Raw genomic sequence first — 20,990 nt, forward strand, 5'->3', positions numbered from 1 at the left:
TATATGCATTTTTGTACAGATTTTTCACTAATATAAGCTTTGCATTTGTTGGAAAAAATACACTGAGACATTCAGCGATCTGCAAATTATAAATAGCTAAACTGACTGGAAAAATATGAAATTAGATAAGCTTGCATTTAAATGCAAACAAAATTAATTTTGCCCTCATCTCTAGCCCTTGCATGCACTTTATTGGCATTTAATTCAGGTGGCCAGAAAGAAATGTGAAAAACATTGCGAGAAAAGATGCCACTCTGACTTTGTAAAGCCCCACAAAGCTATTCTGGAAATTGAGGTAGGGTTTAACAAGAAAATCAATCTACAAAGTTCACTCAAGCAATGCTGTTCCTGTGATGCATTTTAAATTGCCTGTCAAAAGGTGAAAGGGGAGTTTGTTTACCACATTAAATTGCCACTATGATTGAGTCAGGTGGCTCTTTAAACCAAGGGTGGCAGAGGAAATGATAGCTGAAGGCCAATAGCCTTTTAGTCTGGTTGAAACTTGTTTCAAATTGTAAACTGCAAGCATATGGCCATAGAAAGATTCTTCCTAGCTTGAAGCTACAAGCTGTGTACCTTCAGGGAAAAAGGAAAAAATGATCCACACAGGAGCTGATTAACATGTAAGGGCACAATTAGGACTGCTTTTCCTTTGTCATACCTTATCCCTTCTGCTTTCTTATTCTTTTTCCAGATTAGATGAACTCTTGCTTCTTTTTGATTTTCAGTGCTTTTAATTTAAAGAGGCCCCTTATCAGTCAAACAGATAACAGCCTATCTGTACAGTACCAGAAAGTACCATGGGTTTATAGCATATTAACTGCTAAGAAATTGCTCTACCATTTTTGGGAATTATAGTCTGCTACGACCTCTAATGTTCCTAGAGAAAAGGAAGTAATTAAAATACAGGAGTGTACTGACCACGACTAACACCAATACCTGGCATTCTTGGACGTTACCTGGGCCCCTATGGGGCTCAGCTATACAATGTCTGCTATTCTGAGCAGCACAAAACAATTGACCAGCTATCTTCTAACTTCCATAATGTCCCTGACCTTCAAATCTGCTCTGATTTGCTTGGATCCCTCCAATGGACATGGGGGTGGGTACCAGAGGATACTATAGTTGCCCAATGAGAATCTACATGGATCAAGCATGGCTTTCAAACACAACTGAATTTAATATTAGAAGAAAACTTGCTTATGGGCCTCTATAGCAAGAAAATTGCTGGAACCCAGTAAGGCCCAACATCACCAAATCTGAATCAAAATAATGCCTTCTTGCACCATATAACATTTCCAGAGTGAGAATGTACACTTATAAAGAAGGCCAAAAATGGGAGCAAGAAAAGGTATAAAGAATAAGTGTAGCTGCTGAAAGAGCTAACTGTAGTGCAGCTTTGAGAACTCTTAGATGTAATGGATTACTTGGAAATGGATTTTGGGTGGAGATGGCCTTGATCACCTGGGAAAGAGACAGGAAGATGCATCATGTTGATGTCCCTGGATTTCTTACTGGCTTTCAATACTGTTGACCATGGTATCCTACAAGGGTACTGCTTTGCAGCGACTCTGATTTTATTTTTCAAGCTGTTACAAATAGAAAGTGATATTGGAAGCCTTTTGCTCAAGGTTCCATTTTGTTTTCCATGTTATTTAATATCCATATGAAGCCACTGGGAAGGATCATTCACGAATTTGGAACTTGGTGTCATCAATATGCCAATAATGTTCAGCTGTATTGATTTTCTCAGTGTACTTTTCCTGTGGACTCAGGGCTGGACATCAGCAGAGTCTCCAGTTTATCTAGGCATAAAAGAATGAGTATAAGAGGATAAGGTGAACTGAATTCAGACAAGATGGAGCTATTGCTGGAAGCAGGGGTTAAACTTTTATATTTTGGGAGATACATTTGATCTTGATGGGGTTGCATTTCTCGCATAGTTATACATTTGCACTCTAGTGGTCTTCCTGAGTCCACCACTGATGCTGTATGGCCACATATTATTAGTGGCAAGAATGGTCTTTTGTCAGCTCTGGCTGATAAAGTAGGGACATCTATACCTGAAGAAGACAGATTTGGCTTTGGTGACTCATGTAATTGTTAACTGCAAGGTTGGACTATGGCAATGAATTTTTCATTTGAAAATGGTTTCAAAATTGCAGGTGGCTGATGATGATGATGATGATGATGATGATGATGATCATCATCATCATCATCTGTTTTAAGGCAGCTTTACTTGGAACAGCTTATATCCTGCAACAATACCTTTAACACCACCAAACAACATCTGCCTATTCCAGGTCCTTGGGAAGGACTTGATAGGTGGATAAAAATGCCAAATCCAGAATAAACATCTGGCTGACTGTATGACCACCACCAACAGAGAAAGAACTGGAGAGAATAGAAAAGAAAGAACTGGAGAAAATCACAAAATATAAAGACGTGCAAATAGAAATAGAATGACTGTGGCAAAATAAAGCAAAGATAGTACCAATAGTAATAGGCATCTTGGGTGCAATCCCAAAACATCTGGAGTACACCTGAAGACCATAGGCATTGACAAAATCACCATCAGTCAATTGCAAAAGGCAGCTTTATTTGGAACAACTTACATCCTGCGACGATACCTTTAACACCATCAAACAATAACATCTGCCTACCTCAGGTCTTTGGGAAGGATTCAATAGGTGGATAAAAATGCTAAATCCAGTCTAAACATCTGGCTGACTGTGCGACCAACAATAATTTAACAGGTATGTGGCATTGCTACTAAATAAGATTGGAAAAATAAACATTCTTCTTATATCGATGCAGGCTTTCATGCCCATGGCCTATTAGCCCAGAAACATTCTTCTTCATTAGCATGTATCATGTGATTGGAGGTAGAAGAGCTTACCTGGTATGTGTTGTCAAAACTGTCATACATGAATCTTGTGATCAGGGATGTCTTCCCAACTGTTAAGGAAAACAACAACCAGAGATTAAACAGTACCCATGAATGTTGAGATCAGTCACAATCCTGTACTCTCCATTCAGCTCATAAGCAGGTATTTTAGAAACACATTTCCTGATCAGATGTGATAATGGTGGTGCCTAAATTTATTTTCTATTTATTAAAAACATTCACAAATGACCACGGGGGGAGAGAGAGAGAGAGAGAAAATAACATCAGAGGCTGTGAAAAGCATTAAATACGGTGCTTTTGAATTGGTTCCTCAAAGCTGTATCTGTAAAAGGGAGACAGGAACAGTCTGCTCTGAAGTTAGTACACTTCTGGGCTAGGTCATCCAGACATTCCAAAGAACTTTATTTTAGGCACAATGAAATGGTTGCCAAAGTAGCAAGTTGGGAGCCCAGCAGTTGAAGGCCATCCACCTTGCCTTTTGAAGCAGCCACTTCATTCCTTCAACTGACAAAGACAGCTCCGGAAAATAGGAAGCATTTTAGAAAGGCCTTTTTAACCCCTCTCACCAAGAAATCATTCATTCTCTTCAAACCCCAGACGTTCCGAATGCCTAAGTATATACTTGATTGTTTTTGTAACATGTAAAGCATACCTAAATATATAACAATTTCAAACTCCTAAGCTACCCAAAAGTTCCAGAAAACATCTCACTTGAAACTGTAGTAAAGCTACATTATGTTATTCCATCATAGCTTTGGAAAAAAATAAGATTAGAATCAACATTTATGGCTGTATGAGCAGGAATGTAAAATGATAAAGTAACAAGATAGAACTTTGTTATATCATGTAACTTGATTGACTCAAAAACTATTTATTTTATTTTTGTACTATGTTATCTCCCCAAGAAGCTCAAAGTGACATTCTAAACTCTCTAGATACTGGTACCAGTACAGATATGTATATTTTTATTCTATAGACAGGTTCTAATTATTGCAGCTATTCTTCAACAAATCAAACCACAACAATATATATTGGGTTATCCCTAGTTTATGATTTACTATTAGCTTTTGTTTATGAAAATAATTTCTTAGAAGTATGTCTTTGTTACATTCATAGATATTTTCTAGAGAATTTTTTAAAAAAATAACTGAGTAGAAGAAATGCTTAATTAAAGGCAGTTTAATGATCTTGCAAGTTAAGTAAAGGAGAAATCACAAGATTAGATCTGGTGTGTTTAATCCTGAGAAAAGATGGAACATTTCCTAATGTGGGAGGGAGCTATATTTAATAAATATATAGGAGTCTGCAATTCAAGCACAACTCTTCTTTTATTATTGGCAAGGAGAAGAATGCACAACATTTTTGACACTGACTGCAGAGGTCTGCCTGCCTGCCTGCCTGCCTGCCTGCCTTCCTGACCAACCAACCAACCAGATCTAAATGTATGTGTGACTCATAAAGCAACCATTCCAGATACATGATTGATTTGGAGCACAGCAAGCTAGTCAAAATGGACTGCATGGGACATATACTGTATCAGCAAAACCATGATTTTACATTATGCAAATTTAAAATGCCATGTCTCAAGCTTGCACACTCCTTTTTCTTCTTCCCTAGATGTGCTGGTATTTCCTAAAAGAAATCTGGTTTCTTGGGGAACAGTACATTGCAGGTATATTATCAAACCACTGGTTACTCTACAAGGACTGTGCAAAATTAGGTATTCATCTTATTGGGCAATGCTGGTCCCTTTATCTAGTTTCCTGACTGAGGGTCCTAGAATCAGGAAAAACAGAAAATCAGATATGACTGGATTCAAGCAGCATGGGTTCAAATTTCCAGCCTGTACAGCTTTAAGCAAATGATTTAATGTTTTCAGTGTGCTTCAGTTTAATCATTGATGCAAGGAAGAAAAAAGGAGCATACATAGTCTACAGAGCGATGAGCTACCCAGCCAGTCTAAGCAATTCCCTTTTTTTTCAGCCAAGTTTTTGATTTTAGAAAATAAACAGATACACGGGAAAGTGTGTATTATTTACCAGAGAATCTAAGCGGCTCCCCCTTTAGCATGTACAATGTTGCTAAAATACACTGTCATGTTTAATGTATTGTTTTATTAATAATTTCTGCATCAATATATGGTATATTGTACTGTTGCTCTAGGGCAGTGTTGTCCAAACTTGGCCACTTTAAGATGAGTGGACTTCAACTCCCAGAATTCCCCAGCCAGCCATGCTGGCTAGGGAATTCTGGGAGTTGAAGTCCACTCATCTTAAAGTGGCCAAGTTTGGACAACACTGCTCTAGGGTCTACCATTAGAGACATCCAGACTGAAGTATACACATTTTATAAATAAATAAATAAACAAATCCTCTGTCCCATCAGAGATCTGAGGGGAAAAAAAAGTTGAAGAAATTGGCCCTAATCTTCCATTCTTTGTTCAGTAAATTAGCAGGACATTACTTAGACTTTTCTGTGGAGTCCTTGGTGCTTTCTGAGCTTGGTTGTTTGCTTGCAGACATTTCATTACCCAACTAGGTAACATAATCAGTGTACTTTTCTTCCAGCCAACCAATAGATGGGCTGGGATGGCTAGAGTGGGAAAAAGAGGGTACCATTTCCATCCCACAAATACATGTTAATTTATTATCAAGGCTGATGTTACTACTGTGCCAGAAACTTCTTCTGCATTACTTCTAACCATTCTCATTCCATCTGATAAAGTTGCTTTCATCACAGTTTCAAGGTTTCTAGCACTTGCTTTAGTTTAAGGTAGGTGAGTGACCTGTTTCTGACTGTGCAATTAATTATCTTTCTGCAGTCTGCAGCTTCTTGGCTTCCTATGCTAATCCAAGAGAAGACACAATGACAAAACTCATACAGGATGGTGTCTGATCTGTCCTTCTCTTGACATGCTCCCACATGTAAAGCATCTCTCAGAAAATCTACCTTTCTACACATGACAAGAAAACAGCACTCCTGATTATGCTAATTAAATGCACAAAAAGGAAAATATTTTAACCCAACCTTGGTTTAAGATCATCTCCCCCCTAGGAGACATTGGTTAATTAAGAAACTTTACAGTGCCATTCATCAAGAGCCTTAATTAAGTATGCTAATTCCCTCTGTGTTGTGCCTGCTGAAAAGATAGGAGCTCTCTTTAGGTTTAATGAGCATCCTGTGCTTAGGGCACACCAGCAGGAGTGCAACAGCAAGGATCTTTATTGGTTGGAGTTTTTCACACATCCCCATTCCATCAGAATCTCCTGCTGCAAAAAGGAAAATACCATATTTTGCTTCAGCATCATATTGGGTGGATAGGGCTTAACGCCAGCTAATTTAGCATTTCAGCATTCCAGAGCTGTCATCAAAAATATGATTAGCTTGTGGAAAGGAAGGGAATTATTATCATTTATAATAACTATTGTAGCACTTTTTTAAAAAAGCAAAACAAAAACAAGTGTATTGCTAGATGGGGACATAGCAGAGTGATTTCCCTTTAATGGGAAAGGAGAGAATAAACAACATTGCCTCCAGCAGCCATCACTATTGGTGCCAGAGACAATTTCTTTTTAACACTAACAGGGGCAACGGGAGGAATGATTCCTTGTACAAGGGAACCACTTGCACATGTTACTACTATGGGCACTACGGACACAATTCAGAATTCCACCTTAGGCCACTTATGCATTGTCAAGAAAGACAAAAAGGATCAGGAAAACACATCCACCAACCCAGAACAAGATAGGAAGAAAGTTTACATAAAATGTGCATTTCCTAATTTATGGGTATAAAAATTGCATCGCTCTGATTTCTATTAACATGAAAATATTAAAAGATCCAATTTTGGATCTTCTATGAGAGTTCTTTTGGATGAACTGGATTCAGTTGTTAACCCTGAGATTAAACCAAAATGTATGAGTGAGAAATGCAACCTAGTTTGGGGCTTCTGTTTAATGAAACAAGAGTTCACAGCTTCCCTGCAATGGACATATACATTGTTTCTACATTTGCAGCTTATTTGTTTCATCATGAAGGATTGGAACTTGGAAGTTGCAAAACAGTGTAAAAAGAAGAGGCACAAGTCTCCTCTCCTTGATCAAATATAAACAGTTACACACGATACACAACAGAAAACTGGTTTGTCAGTTTAGTGCTACAGTGAAGCAGGAACTCATTATAATTAAATGAGAAATAATTTGCAGCTCATACATTTCATCATGAAGGTAAATACTTGATTAAATTCAGAAGAAGTACAGAAAGAGGAGCCAAAGCTCTCTACCCTACCTGATAAAGTGTCAATAGTCACCCCCATCAATGCACAGCAGCAAAAAGCGGATTAAAAAAGGTTAGTCCTGTTTAATAGGTGGCTGGAACTCATTGTGGAAATCTTGCAAGAAAACTTTATTTTCAAAGTAATTTAGATGCTACTAAATTTGTCCAGGTTCCAGATCATCTCTAAGGAGTACATAGTAGAAGAACAAGTTAGAGAAAGAGTTAATAGGTCTGCTCTGGGTCACCCAACCAGGAATAAAGAGAGAGGGGGCTTTGGATGCAAGAGTCACAGCGTTCTGAGCCACTGTCCAATTGTCTCCTCCATAAGAATTCACTGGAGGATTATTCTTTTTTCTGGATTTTTTTCCTTTGTAGTCCCTGGCCAGATCTGGCCCATTTCCAAACTTGTTCTTTCTTTTGCCAGCTTCTCTCCCCACTCCTGCCCACCATATCAAATTTGGTCGTGTTTCATTCAGTTTTTGGAGAGTTATCCTGCTGAGCCCCTTTACCTAATTTCTTTCCAAATTTCTGTTGGCTGGAAAGAATAATAACTGAATTACTGTGCTGCCTTTCACAAGAAAGGAAATCCTTTAGGATGGAGTCTAGTTTTATGCAATTTAGGAAAAAGCAAAACAAAAAAAGAGCGGACATGGTTCCCTACTTGTGCCATTATCTAGCAAGACTGTGGAGTTGCATGGTTGCTTCCAAGCAGCTTGTAAAGAGAAAGCATCTAAACTATATATCTGGATGTTCTTGAGATTTACTTAGATCAGCAAAAACATCTGGTCTCATCCAGATTTTTGAAATACAATTTTTATAAACTCCAGCCAGTATGGCTACTGGTTTTGTTGTAGTTGCCTCAAACATCTGGAGAGTATCAGCTGGTTTATCTCAGTGGAGAAGAGGCAGGTCTCTGGAAGCTTTCATTAATCTGAGACATCACATTTTTGCTAAACTCTATCTAATCCAAAATATTTTAGCTTTATGTTAAATTCTTTAGTTCTAGTTTGTAGGAATGGAAGCCCATTGAGTTACTTGCAAAACAGGCCAGAAATGACTATGTTGATTCAAGTTAGAAGTTTCATATGCAATGTTTATTTTCATTTATTCCTTAAAAAAAAAAGCATTTGTCCTTTCCATCTCTATAGGTCCTGTAGAGATTCACTGTACACAAACTCTTTGTAATCCACAGTCAACATATATATGTGAAATACCTCAGACTTAACATGAGAATGTTCTTGGCTCCTTGTGCATTCTCACTGGAATTTTCCTCTTGTAAAAAAAGGCAAACAAAGGAATCAAACAAAAGCATAGGTCTTTATGAAAAATCTCTCACCAGTTCAGCAGAGGCCAAGGGGATGGTGCACAATCCTAATTGTTAGCTAAGATATCAAAGGTATTTCCTGATGTGAGTACCCCGGAGATGCTTCAGAAATTCAGAGCTTTGTGAAACTGCCAAAAACCATCCACTTTCTCTCCCCCGCCCCAAATAACATTTTTTTAAAGTATATGCTGACAGGTTGTTGCAAGATACAATGGGGAAAAATGAGGAGGGGAGAAAATTATAGTCTATCTTCCATTATTCAACAGCATTTTGAAAAAAAAAAAATTCTACTGAAGCCCATATTTAGACTACAATTGGTCCCTGTGATGATTGGTTATTAGAATTGTCAATCAAAGCATGATAATGCAGGGCATATCTTTCCAGTTTATTCTTGGACTAGAATTCCCTGACAATGGCATCTCAGCTCTTGATCACCACCTGAAGATTGGACTATTGTAATATGATCTATGTGGGGCTGCCTTTGGAGATGACCCAGAAGCTACAGCTGGTACAAAATGTGATGGTTAGATTATTGGCAGAAGTACTCAACCAGCATAGAATCACACCAAACCTAAAGTTTCTGCATTGGTTACCAGTAAGCTTCTAGACCCAATTCAATATGCAGCTTATTATCTTTAAATCCTATTACAGAAGGACTAAGATATATCAGGCAATGCCTTGCCAAAGCAAAATCTGCCCAACTGGTCAAGACATCTAGAAAGGGCCTATTTTGGGGCATAGATCAGGCAACAGGCTTTCTCAGTAGTGGCCCCATCTTTGCAATACTCTCCCCTTGGAGGTACAGATGGTCCCGACCCTGGTTATTTTTTGCACAAAAGCTAAAGCTATTCTGCATAATCTCAATCCTTTTGGGGACCACAGAAAATCCAACTTTTTCTTTTTAAAAAAGAAGACCACAAGATATATCATTTGTACTACTCTTCTGTATCTTTCAAGAGGAAAAGTTTTCACATAGGCTATGATACATCAGACAAGCTATCTTATTGCAACATACTACCTTGGGTGCATTTTCACAAATGCTATCCATTTCAACTGTCTCTATGCAGACAAACACTTTTTTCTTAAGCCTGAGAGAATGGCATATGTGGGTTAGGTACATATTGATTCGTGTTTACCACTGATTGCCATGAATGGTTGTACATATAGAAGGGACAAAGGGATGGCATGTGACATGCCTGTGATGAGGTAATCACAAATCTTGAAACTTACATACTTGGGTGTCATGACTCATGTACATAACTGAATAGCAACATCACATTATTCTGATATCACTATGGCTTGCTACTGCTGCCACTGAAAATGCATTTCTGTAATTTCTGATATTCTAGCATATGAATGAACTTAATTTCCAATCTGTTTCACAACTTTTAATAACAGCCCATTTAATAAAAGCCTTTAACATTATTTAGTCCATGGGAGATCTGAATTCCAATCTGGAAAAGATCTTGAGGGCCATGTTATAATGATTGAAAGAACAAGGTACAAATACTACAGGCCAAGTCAATAACATGACTTGCTAATTGTCAGCCTGGGTTTATTTACTGAGAAGTAAGCAAGGAAATCTAGTGAATATAACTTCATAATACTTGATTAGATTACTCCGTATTGGTTTTCTGAAAACCCTCCCTCAAAGAAGAATCTGCCACCTCTCAAATCCAGCCACTCACTCACTCACACTTCTATCTGACCAAAGGAGCCAGGAGTGGCATGGAAGTAACCTGCAACCTGCAGTGGCAGAGCTCATACTACAGAGAATTCTATCCAATTCATTGGTTTCCACAAAATCATATGAGTTCCAAGTAGCATCTCAAGTCATTTCCCCCATCATCACTTTATAATCTGTACAGTGGGTGTTTTGTCTATCTCCAAGCAAATATGAATAATTTTATACACAATGAATTTTGCAAACTTGTTACAGTGGTTTGCGAGAGCACTTTCCACCCATCTCTGCCCAATAGGGAACAGGCTATTCTGAATAGGCAACTGGACATTAGCCTGCAGATTCAATAAGGTGGCAAATACTTCCCTGAGGGAATAAGGTTTCCACCATTCTTAGATGAAGCAGTAGCCTGCCCTCTCTTTTGAAGGAGCCATATCGCTAACCACTGTCCTGTCTTCAGTTGTCTCTTTCTGGGGAAGAGAGCTAAGAAGGCAATTTAGTTATAGGTAGAAGATTATCTGGATGCTTTTTTCAGTTTAGATTCAGGCCTGGGCATGGGATGGAAACAGCACTGGTCTCCTTGGTGGATGACCACTGTCAAGATCTGGAGGATGGGCGGTCCTGTTGGTCTTCTTATTCCTATCAGTGGCCTTTGATAATATTAACCATAGTATCCTGAGGGACCACTTACAGATGCTGGGAACTGAAGCACTGTTTTATGTGGGCATTTCTGCTAGAAGTAATAAGGGAAGGACAGTAAAGTCCTTGGTTGCGCCAATATTTGGTTATTCCAATAGGGGGTGCCACATGCCTTATCCCTCTCCCTGCAGCTGTTTAACATCTATGTAAGAAGGCTTGAAAAGGACATCTGTCAGTGTGTGGGGAGGGACCAGCAATACACTGATGATACCCAGCTGTACACTGGCACCTGAAGCCAAGCAAGAGATGCTGTGGAAATCTTGATTTGGTTTCTGGAGGCTGTGAGGATTTGGGCAGGTGAAAACAAACTCAGACTTAATCCCAGCAAAAAGTTGCTGCTTGTCCAGAAATTATGTTAGCTTAGGTCTGGTTCCAGCGCTAGCTCTGGTTGAGATTGCCTTTCCTCCGAAGGAACATATGTGCAATTTAAGAGTCCTCCCAGAGTCACAGCTATTGCTGGAAAAGCAGGTGGAGGCTGTGCCCAGGGTTTTTTTCACCCAGCTTAGGCTGGTGAGTCAATTGTGGGCTCACCTGGACTGGGAAGTCCTAGTGGCAGTAATTCACCTTCTTAGCACCACGTGGCTAGTTTACTATAACTTTTGGACGTAGGGCTGCCTTTAAAAATGACTTGGAAGCTACAATTGCTTCCAAATGCAGCAGTTAGGATGTTAACAAGAGAGAATCACCAGTGTCAGATAACATCTATTCTCATAGTGCTACATTGGTTACTGGTAGGAGTCTGAGTCCAATCCAGTTCAGATGCTTGGCTTCAGGATACCCTAGGACCATCTCCTCTAGATGGAATCTGTCTGATCTGTGCACGTGCAGAGAGCGGATGCTAAGATTCATGACTTGGATCAGATCAGAGGGATCAGAGGCATGTGGACCTGAAGATGGTCCTTCTCCATAATGGCTTCCTTCCTTATTGGTGTTTCACAAGACAGCAAATACTGTACTATTTTAATCAAGCATTTGGTGACAGATTTTGTTGACTTTCTCAAGATTTATAGTGACAGGGTAACAATCTTTTGGCAACAATGATTATGTGCTATAGTTCTATTGTTAATGATGTAATTGTTTTTGTTTTGATTTTGTAAATTTCCCAGAGACATTTGAGCTGGATGATATATAAACTCATGCAAACAAACAAACAAACAAACAAACAAACAAACAAATAAAGTAAGTAAGTAAGTAAGTAAGTAAGTAAGTAAGTAAGTAAGTAAGTAAGTAAGTGCTTAACTGCATAGAAACTCTAGGGCTCTCAACACATATTCCCTTAGATTAGGGCCACCCAGTTTTACGATAATTCACAGTATGTAATAATCTGCCACTCCTACATCCATTTCAGAAAGATTTAGAGGGTAAAGGACAGCACAAAAGGAAAGTATTTTAAAAAGTATTCAAAATATGAGTGGGGCTGTCTTCTAGCAGTTAAACTGTGAACAGCCTGGTTCAAATCTACAATCAGCTCTGAATCTCTTTGAGTATTCTGGGCCAGTCACCATATCTGGATTTAATGTACCTCACTGTTTTTTTGTGAAATAAAATCAGGGTGGGGAAGTGAGAAGAGAATTGTCTTCTGCTTCATGGACAGAACTATGGACATAAATATAATACAAAAACAATTAAAACAACTTTGCTGGTGTCACTGCTGCTGCCAATAGTTCTTTATGAATTTTAAGGAAAGATTTATTATTTTTTATTTTTTATGGAAGCTACTCAAAAAGGAAACATATGAAGTCTGTAGCTAAATAAGAAAACAAAAAAATCTCTCTGAAGGTACAAACATTATAGATATTTCCCTTAGCTTCAAAGTTTTCTTCCCCTAAACACATAACAGATTCCGAATCTCAGCATATCCTGTATTATCTTCATTGGTAGATAGAGTGAAGTGTTGGAAATAATAACATTTACTGGATATATTGTGTTGGAGTAGTTTTTTTAAAAAAATAGCCTTCTTATATTTAATGTATAATTACATACTCTGAGACCTTTGGATAAGAAATTATATAAATATAGTACAATTTATTTTAGAGATGCCTCATTTTGTCACCTAAACAAACTCCCTTTATGCAAATCAAGCTATAATTCACATTATTACAATTTGCTCTGCACTGAAAATGTTTTACCTTATCAGAAATGACAACATTAAATAGTCATCATTTTTACCTGCCTGGGATGAAGCCTAAATCTAAAAATTGCTATTCCCCTATCATCCATGATGGTTTAGTTCAGAACTGCTGAAGTGGAAAATTGTCTTAATTCTTTCTATATTTTGATGCAATATTTATACAGGTTTGATTTTATTTTGGAAGAAAAAAAAACCCTGGAAACATACTGGTATTCTTTCTGCCTTCTTTGCTGTGGTACCTGCCTTCTGGAATCATCTCTCTCCAGTAGTTTGTGTTGCCCTGATCCTGCCTTGGAATGAGGAGTTGTTGTTTGTATGTCTTTTTATTACCAGTCCTTGTTTCTTTTGGGTTTTTGCATTTTTATCTGATCTTGTTATCTTATTTGGAGAAAGGGGTTGTACTGGCTGTTTTTATTATGAGCTACCCAGCATCAGTTGAGTAGGGTGGTTCTATAAGGTAGGTAGGTAGGTAGGTAGGTACATAGATAGACAGATGTACTTATTTACTCTACACAGATAAAGGCCCATGGCTTAAATATTCCAGAAAGTGGAAGTCTATTACTTCCTATCTGCTATGGAGAGAACTAGGATCTAGGGCTCAAATTCAACATGTTATATCCCATAAACCTTATTAGATATTAAGAAACTGCACAGTTGGAAATTCCCTCTTCCCGCCATCCTGACCTCCACATGGTGATAAGGAAATTCTTAAGTGACCCTGTAATCATGTCCACTTCAGTGCTGTTACACGATTTCACTGCAAAGATCCTCAACTGAATGAAGTGCCGCAACAACAACCACAACAAATTGTTTATAATCTGAGTACTAAAATACTGTAAAACCTAAATTCTGTGTTCTCATTCTGCACTACAGATTTATTTTTCAGTCCTGTGATTTGCTTCCAATCCTGATAGGAAACAGCTTCATTGATATACTTTGAAAGACTACTTTTGTGGCATTTAAAAGATATAGTACCAGACTTGGCAGAAAGGAATTGACAATAAAAATAAGTTCACAGCTAGCCTATAGTAAAAGCAAAAGGCAGAAAGCATCACTTATTTCCCAGTAATAATTTCATCTGTTTTAAAATGGAGATGTGGTTGCAAAGAAGGCAAAAATTGAGACTGCATCAACAGAAACATGATTTCTAAAACATGAGCATAATTATTCGATCCTATTTTTCTTCGGTCACATATCATCTTGAGCACTGTGTCCACTTTGGGGCACCAACCAGGTTTCAGAGAAACAGAACAAATTCCAATAAGGGCAGTGAGGGTGATCAAAGGGCTAAACACCATGTCCCTATGAAGACAGATCGAAAGACTCAGACATGTTTAGCCTTGAGAGGAGGTGACTGAAGGAGAGTGCGAAGGTGCTCTTCAGACTCCAGAAAGGGTGTCACATGGAACAAAGTCAAGATCTGTTTCCACATGTTTTAGAATCCATGGAATAATGGAATTACTGGAAGGCAGATTCTGACTTAACATTAGAAAAAATTGCTAACAGTGAGAGCAGTTTGATAGTGGAACTGATCACCTGAAGAGGTGGTGGATCCCACTTCATTGGACAAGCTCTAGGCTCTGCTGTTTGTCTGGGATGCCTTAATTTGGATTCCTGCACTGAAGAGGGAGTTGGACTCTATGGCCTCAGTGACCCCTTACAAGTCTGATTCTATGAAATCCTTTGTTTGATGACCCATGACCTACAGGTAACACATAGCTGCAAAACCCTGTTTTTTGACAAATGACAGATCTATGATTTCCTGCTTTTTTTTTTTTTAATAAGAGAAACAAAAACTGTCTAAACCTTCTGTTTGGCTTTACCTACATGAAATGTAATAAAATGTAATAAAACCTTACCCCCATAAACAGCCTATCAAACTTAGCTATAGTTACCTGTATACAAAATAATAATAATAAAAAACCCAGCTTACCCATCACCTGTTACCCAAAGTTGCCTTCCGTTCTGTAGCAGCTGCCCTTTCTAGACCACAAACATTGAGAGATAATAGTAACACAGCACACATGCTTATTTCTAAGAGTCTTTCTATTCACTAGTGAATTCCACATAACACAGAAAACCTTAGCAGCATATTGTGAGTGCACACGCTCACACGCACACGCACACAGAGACGTGCATCTTCAACAAGAACCAGCAGTACTACTGTTTTGGGGATACAATTCTTTTATTAATATTTGCATTTATGAACTGCAAACAAACCATGCCTATACTGAAGATCAAGGCCTTAGAAGGAAATATTTGAGAATTTTACTGAATCTTCCACGCTAACAGCCACTAGCACTGTCAGTCAAAAACCATCATGCATCTAATTCTGTCCTGAACACATTTTCTGTAATAGATAAGTTATGCAAAATAGTAGAAAATATAGGAAGATTACAAATAGAAATAAGGGCTTCTGAATTCCCCATAAAAGTTTGCATTTCAAGAACAGAAATTACTCAGTAAAAGTCTTGCCTGAAAGTATCCTAATATTTTCTGGGACAATCCATAAAGTGACTGAAAACTGCTGGTACAGTAGTCAGACATAAGTAGCTTGGCAACCTGATTATTTGCCAATGTTAGATTTTCTTTAATACTTTTAGAGACAAAAGTGCAGTGGTACCTCAGGTCACGAACGCTTCTGTTCACGACCAATTCGGGTCACGAACAGCTCTGTTCGCAAAATTTTGCTTCCGTCCGCAAACGCCACATCGGGTGACGAACAGGATCCACGGCCATTTTCCCTCCCGTGACACGTGGTCGCGGCTTCCTGTAGGGAGGGTGACTCTCCCTCCAAGCAATAACCGCCTCCCCACCCATCTTCCTGTCCTCCACGCCAGAAGTCGCGTCGAGCAAGGTTAGCGTTCTCTCTCTTCGTACTGTATTTTGTGTCATATTTTTGCGGTTTAAAAAAAAAATACATATGGTTCAGAACGGATTAACCATATTTACATTGAACCTTATGGGGAAATTTGATTCAGGTCGTGACCAATTCAGGTCGTGACCAGAGTCGCGGAACGAATTAAGTTTGTGAACCGAGGTACCAGTGTATAATCCTTTGAGACTTGCTATTTCCAGAAAGCTGTTAGGCCTGAATAGTTTTATGTTTTGTTTGTTAACATACAGGACACAATAGATTAAATGTTAGCAGAAATGTTGCAAACGGTACAACACTAGATTGGGTATATAATTTTTATGTTTCTAGTTCTTAGATAAGCAATTATTTACCTATGATTAAAAACCTACTCTTTTAAAAACAGTTTTATTTCTTTTTCTGATCTTCAAAAACAAAGATCTTTCAACATTTCTAAAAACACTTTCCTGTAACTGAAATCTGCCCAGAGAAATGTGGACACTGGGCAAATTAGAAGTAAAATAAATTGAGGCTAAAGAAGAACAGTTTCCAGGACAAAGATGGTGAATCCCAGACCAAATAAAGTTCTAACATCTTTCATTTTCAGCACAAAAGATATCCCAACTGTAAGCAAATCAAACTGACAGTCTTTTAGAAAAGGGGGAGAGGAGAGAGGGCAGCCACAGAGCATCTCATTAAGGACATAGTAACTGGCTTAAAAGTGAAAAGATCAATCAGTTTGGATAAAGAGAAAATTGTGCAAAACAAAAGATGTCAAGGCTGAAAGATAGGAAAGAAGATACTCTTAGTAGCAGTGAGTTCCTTGGTATCAGACAGCAGAATCTGCATGGTAGGTTTTTCTTGCTCTTTGCTATGTGGACTTGCTGCATAACTTTGTTATCAGTGGTACTGAGAAGGGAAACTATGAAGCTTTGTTCCTAAGGATGGATTTAAGTGGTCATTTGCATGTGAAAATATGAGTTACCTAAAATTTTCTTTTGCATCACAGTAAAATAGCTTGAGCACAAGCTAATCTAAAAGTCAACAAGCCCATATTACACAGGTGAATTTAGTTTAGTTTGTGTCACCTTACTGTCTATGTATCCTAGAGCAGGAGGAAAGTGTTTTTATATAAGGGATAAAAACATCCAATTGCTAGGTAATATCTCATTTGGTTGATATTGGCTCTACTCACATGACAAACTTAATTGAGTCAAGAAAAAAGGCGTTGTGTGAGCATGGTAACTCAGTTGAATTAATCCTGATTTCCAGTCAACCTGTTTCCCTACTTCTAAAACAGAGATATCCTAGAGAGGTCCTAAAAAGACAGACTTTCTCTGGGTACTTAGTCTCCTTTTCATGTTTGTTACCATCTGCAGCAAGTGGGAAAAAAAAGGGTGGGAGTGTCTCAGTGGTCCTGACCTAGGTGAAACCACCACTTTTTAAAAATTAATATGTTTGGGAAAAGGAATTAAAATCATGATGTGACGGTCTCCTAGATTCCTTCAAAGTAGCTAGGACTTCTTGAATTGCTGCTGTAAGACTGATTTTTCATGCTTGCCATCTTTTATCTTTATCTTTTATTAATTTTATTGTAATTCTTTGATTGTTGTGAGCCACCCAGAGTTGTTGAGAGTCAGACGCCATACAAATTTAATAAATTATTTTATAATGCACTGGTCACACATTGGACTAAATTAATACTCCAGGAGAGAAGCTGACTCAGTTGGTCATGTTGTCCAAACACAGCCACTGATTCTTGTATACCTAAAACAACAAACAGCTTTGTGGCATTTAAAATAAGAAAGAGTGTTCTGACTAGGACATGAATTATGAGACAAACTTCCTCAGAATCAGGGAGTATCATCTTCAAATAGGGGTAGGGGTCCTTGTGCTCAAATCTGTGAGCATGTCGAAGATATGGTGTGTACAGACAAAGAGTCTGTCATTGTTTGGCTGGGTCAAGTAGTAGAGAACAAGAAGATACTTGGTTGATGCCCCTTCTGTGGCCTACAGTTCTGCTTTTTTCATCTGCTAATCTTCCCTCCCTCCCTCCTGTATGATCTTGCCTATATGAAGTTGTTTATAATGAACAGTTAAAATGCAAACTCTATGTTAAAAAGTATAAAATAATATTCTATTAAAAAGTAATGTTGAGATGGACAAGAAAACAAAAAGAAACAATATGCATTCACAAAGGGAAGTCTTGAGGTGCCAGGGGATGCGAGGAATACCACTACTATACCACTACTTGTCTGCCTTCTTGATCTTGCATGCCATGAAAGCCATTTTGGAAGAGCACCAACCCCAGGGTCTCAGAATTCCAAACATGTCTTAAAGGTTGTCTGTCTCTGCCCTACATTGTACAGTAACTGCCTTCTCCTACCTAACATAGAGTTATTTCATATCCTTGCTGCAAGGCAAAAAACATTTCCTAATAATTTAAATGTACAGGAGAAATAAAAGTTTATCTTCTTCCAATTCTGCCTAACCCAATCTTATTCTTCCTAACCCAATCACATTAATTTTGCCTAAGGACTTCATGTAGGAATATTGGCATTGCATGCAGGGTCCCATAATCTCACATTGCACACATTCAGCACAAGATCTGTGCACAGAATCCAAGAAAGAGACAAATATCCAGCCAACAATCTCTGTAACACCTGCATCAGCCAATCCAGCTTTTCAGAGTCCAGTGAAAGGGAGTGGTGAAAACTGCTTCACATATGCATTGCCTGAGAAACAGATAGCAGTTACTCAGCAAACCTGAAACAGGCAGGCTATTTGTATTCCAGGCACATGCACCAACAACATCCTGCTCTATGTTCTAGAAGGGAAATGCAACCCTTCTAAACAACATTTTGAAACACACCCTGAAAGTAATAAATTGAGCTTCAAGATGTGATTTTTGGACTCGCTCTGAGATCTAACAAAGGAAGTTGTGATAAATAGCACTGGAATGTCCGTAAAATTAAATAAGGCACTTTTGTATTCAGTAATGCCTTGCTCCATGAATCAGTACACTGGAAAGCAAAACTACAATTGTGCATCATCCCTTCCAGTACTCCAGATCCACCTGGATCCCATGGCTCTCTAGTTCTGGCCTCTTAAGTGCAGGCTGGGGTGGAGGGAAGAAGGGAGGGGAGCTCCTCAGTCACAAGATCTCATGCAAGGACACCAGAATCTTGCAAAACCTCACAAGAGATTTTCTCTCCTGAGAGCCTTTTTATTTTTGCAAGAGCCCTGACCATCTCATGCTGGCAACTGGAATAGGTTATAAACGCTTGGTCTTTGGAGTTTTGATCTGTTGCCATCTTCACAGAAACACAATCAGTCTTTACTAGCTTAGCATTTGCTTTGCCTATCAATCTAGAATCTTTGGAAGGCAGGAAAAAGGAGAACACCTCAGAGTCCAGCAGTTCACCTAAAATTCCCCTCGCAAGAAATCACATACTTCACATTCAGGAATTGTGATTCAATAGACTTGGTTATTAAGGATAGGTATTAAGAAAAATGAAACAGCTGCATAATGAAACAAAACGAGAAAACTCAATTCCATAGGAAACCTAATATAAATATGCAACAGTTTCTTCCCATACATCAGCTTACAGAGATTTGGAGGTGTGATTTCATATTATTAAAATCTAGTTTATCTGGAACTCCAGATTAGAAGTTAGTATACTGTGACCAACCCAGAAATTTTATTCACAGAGAGGTGTGCCCATGATTAATTTAAATAAGTCATTTTGGGGGGTTCATGTGATAACTAAATTATTGACTAGCAGCATGATCTAAGTTCAGTCAACACACAAGACTAAAATGGGTTAGCTACTTTACTGTTCAGTGTGTTGGGCAAACAGAGGCAGAGATAATTGCCACTTTACTGCTCTTCTTGGGAAGACGGGGAAAGAAAAAGGACAATTTTTATTCATTAGCCAGGCAGCCTAGCCAGATCAATACTAGATCAAAGGTGTCTAGCACAAAATAGCCTCAGCAATCCATCATGGAGGTCATAGGCCTCTTTGACATTATCCGTGGAACCCAGGAAAAATCTGTCCTGACTGAGCTGCACTGACTAGAGGAGAAAAAGGTATTGTGACTTTGAATAAATAACTGTTTTGTAGTCTGTCTACAGACAACTGTCTGCTTGTAACAGGCTGCTGATTTTGAACAGAGCACTACTCTTCTTCATCACATTTTTAAATAGTACACAAATCCAACAGGCTCTAACATTCTCTGTAGCAGTGGGGGTGGGGCTAATGGTTAAATGCCACTAAATTTATTTATCAAATTTATATGGCCACCCATCTCACAAAAAGTAACTCTAGGCAGCATACAACAATTAATTAAAACAATAAATATATAAAAAATAAATAAAAGATACAAGCACACATACCATTTTTGCAGTGTCTGCAAGCCAAAAAGACATTTTCCGATCTTAGAACAGTTTTAGATGAGATAATTGGGGATTGGCCAACTTTTTTTCAGAACCAGAAACTCAAATTCCATTTGCAATTTATGACACTGCACATTCCAAGTTTCCAATTTCCCATTGGCAGGAATTAATGCCAATCTCTGACTTGGAGCTCTTTGTCTTTTCCCACAAACCATTAAGCTGCTTTAATGCCCCAGGGTCCTTACATGGGCCTTTATGGTGATACTGAACTGGTCATCTTCACTTCTGCAGTTTTACGTTGCAAAAACAAACTTGGTATGAAGAAGCAAGGGCAGGGATAGGTGATGGACACCACTGGAAACTGATTTTGATGCCCCCTTCTTGATCAGTTGCAGCTGGTTAGCTCATTCTGAGTTCCTGCTATAGCTATAGTGAGAAAAAGCATGGGCCACTACAAGACTGGCCTTGATGGTTTCTCATCTTTCTGCTCAATGCAGGGAGAAAATGGAATAGCCAGGAACAGGGATTTCAGAGTAGATCAAAGCAGGTACTTGGTGTACCCTTTACATCAGGGGTTCCCAACCTGGGGTGCCCAAACCCCAGGGGGTGCGAGATGGAATTTCAGGGGGTGCAACAAAGAGTGGCTTGTGTCCCTTAGTGACGAGTCATGAGTCATCACTCAGCCAGCTGCCAGTGTGCCTTGAGCAGTGGTAGTAGGTGGT

General features: G+C 38.6%; 1 protein-coding gene across 1 annotated transcript in view; it reads right to left on the reverse strand.

Moving 5' to 3' along the window:
- The window catches only part of RAB6B (RAB6B, member RAS oncogene family), a 56,779-nt gene that overhangs the window by 24,854 nt on the left and 10,935 nt on the right, over nucleotides 1-20,990 (reverse strand). Inside the window, exon 2 of the mRNA XM_007433383.3 lies at nucleotides 2,900-2,958. Coding sequence (XP_007433445.1) covers nucleotides 2,900-2,958 — 59 coding nt within the window. The remainder of the gene's footprint in view (nucleotides 1-2,899; nucleotides 2,959-20,990) is intronic.

This window comes from Python bivittatus, unplaced genomic scaffold (assembly GCF_059951505.1).
Source record: "Python bivittatus isolate LINGU-HERP-01145 unplaced genomic scaffold, Pbiv_v1 ctg000980_np1212, whole genome shotgun sequence".
Classification (NCBI taxonomy): Eukaryota; Metazoa; Chordata; class Lepidosauria; order Squamata; family Pythonidae; genus Python; species Python bivittatus.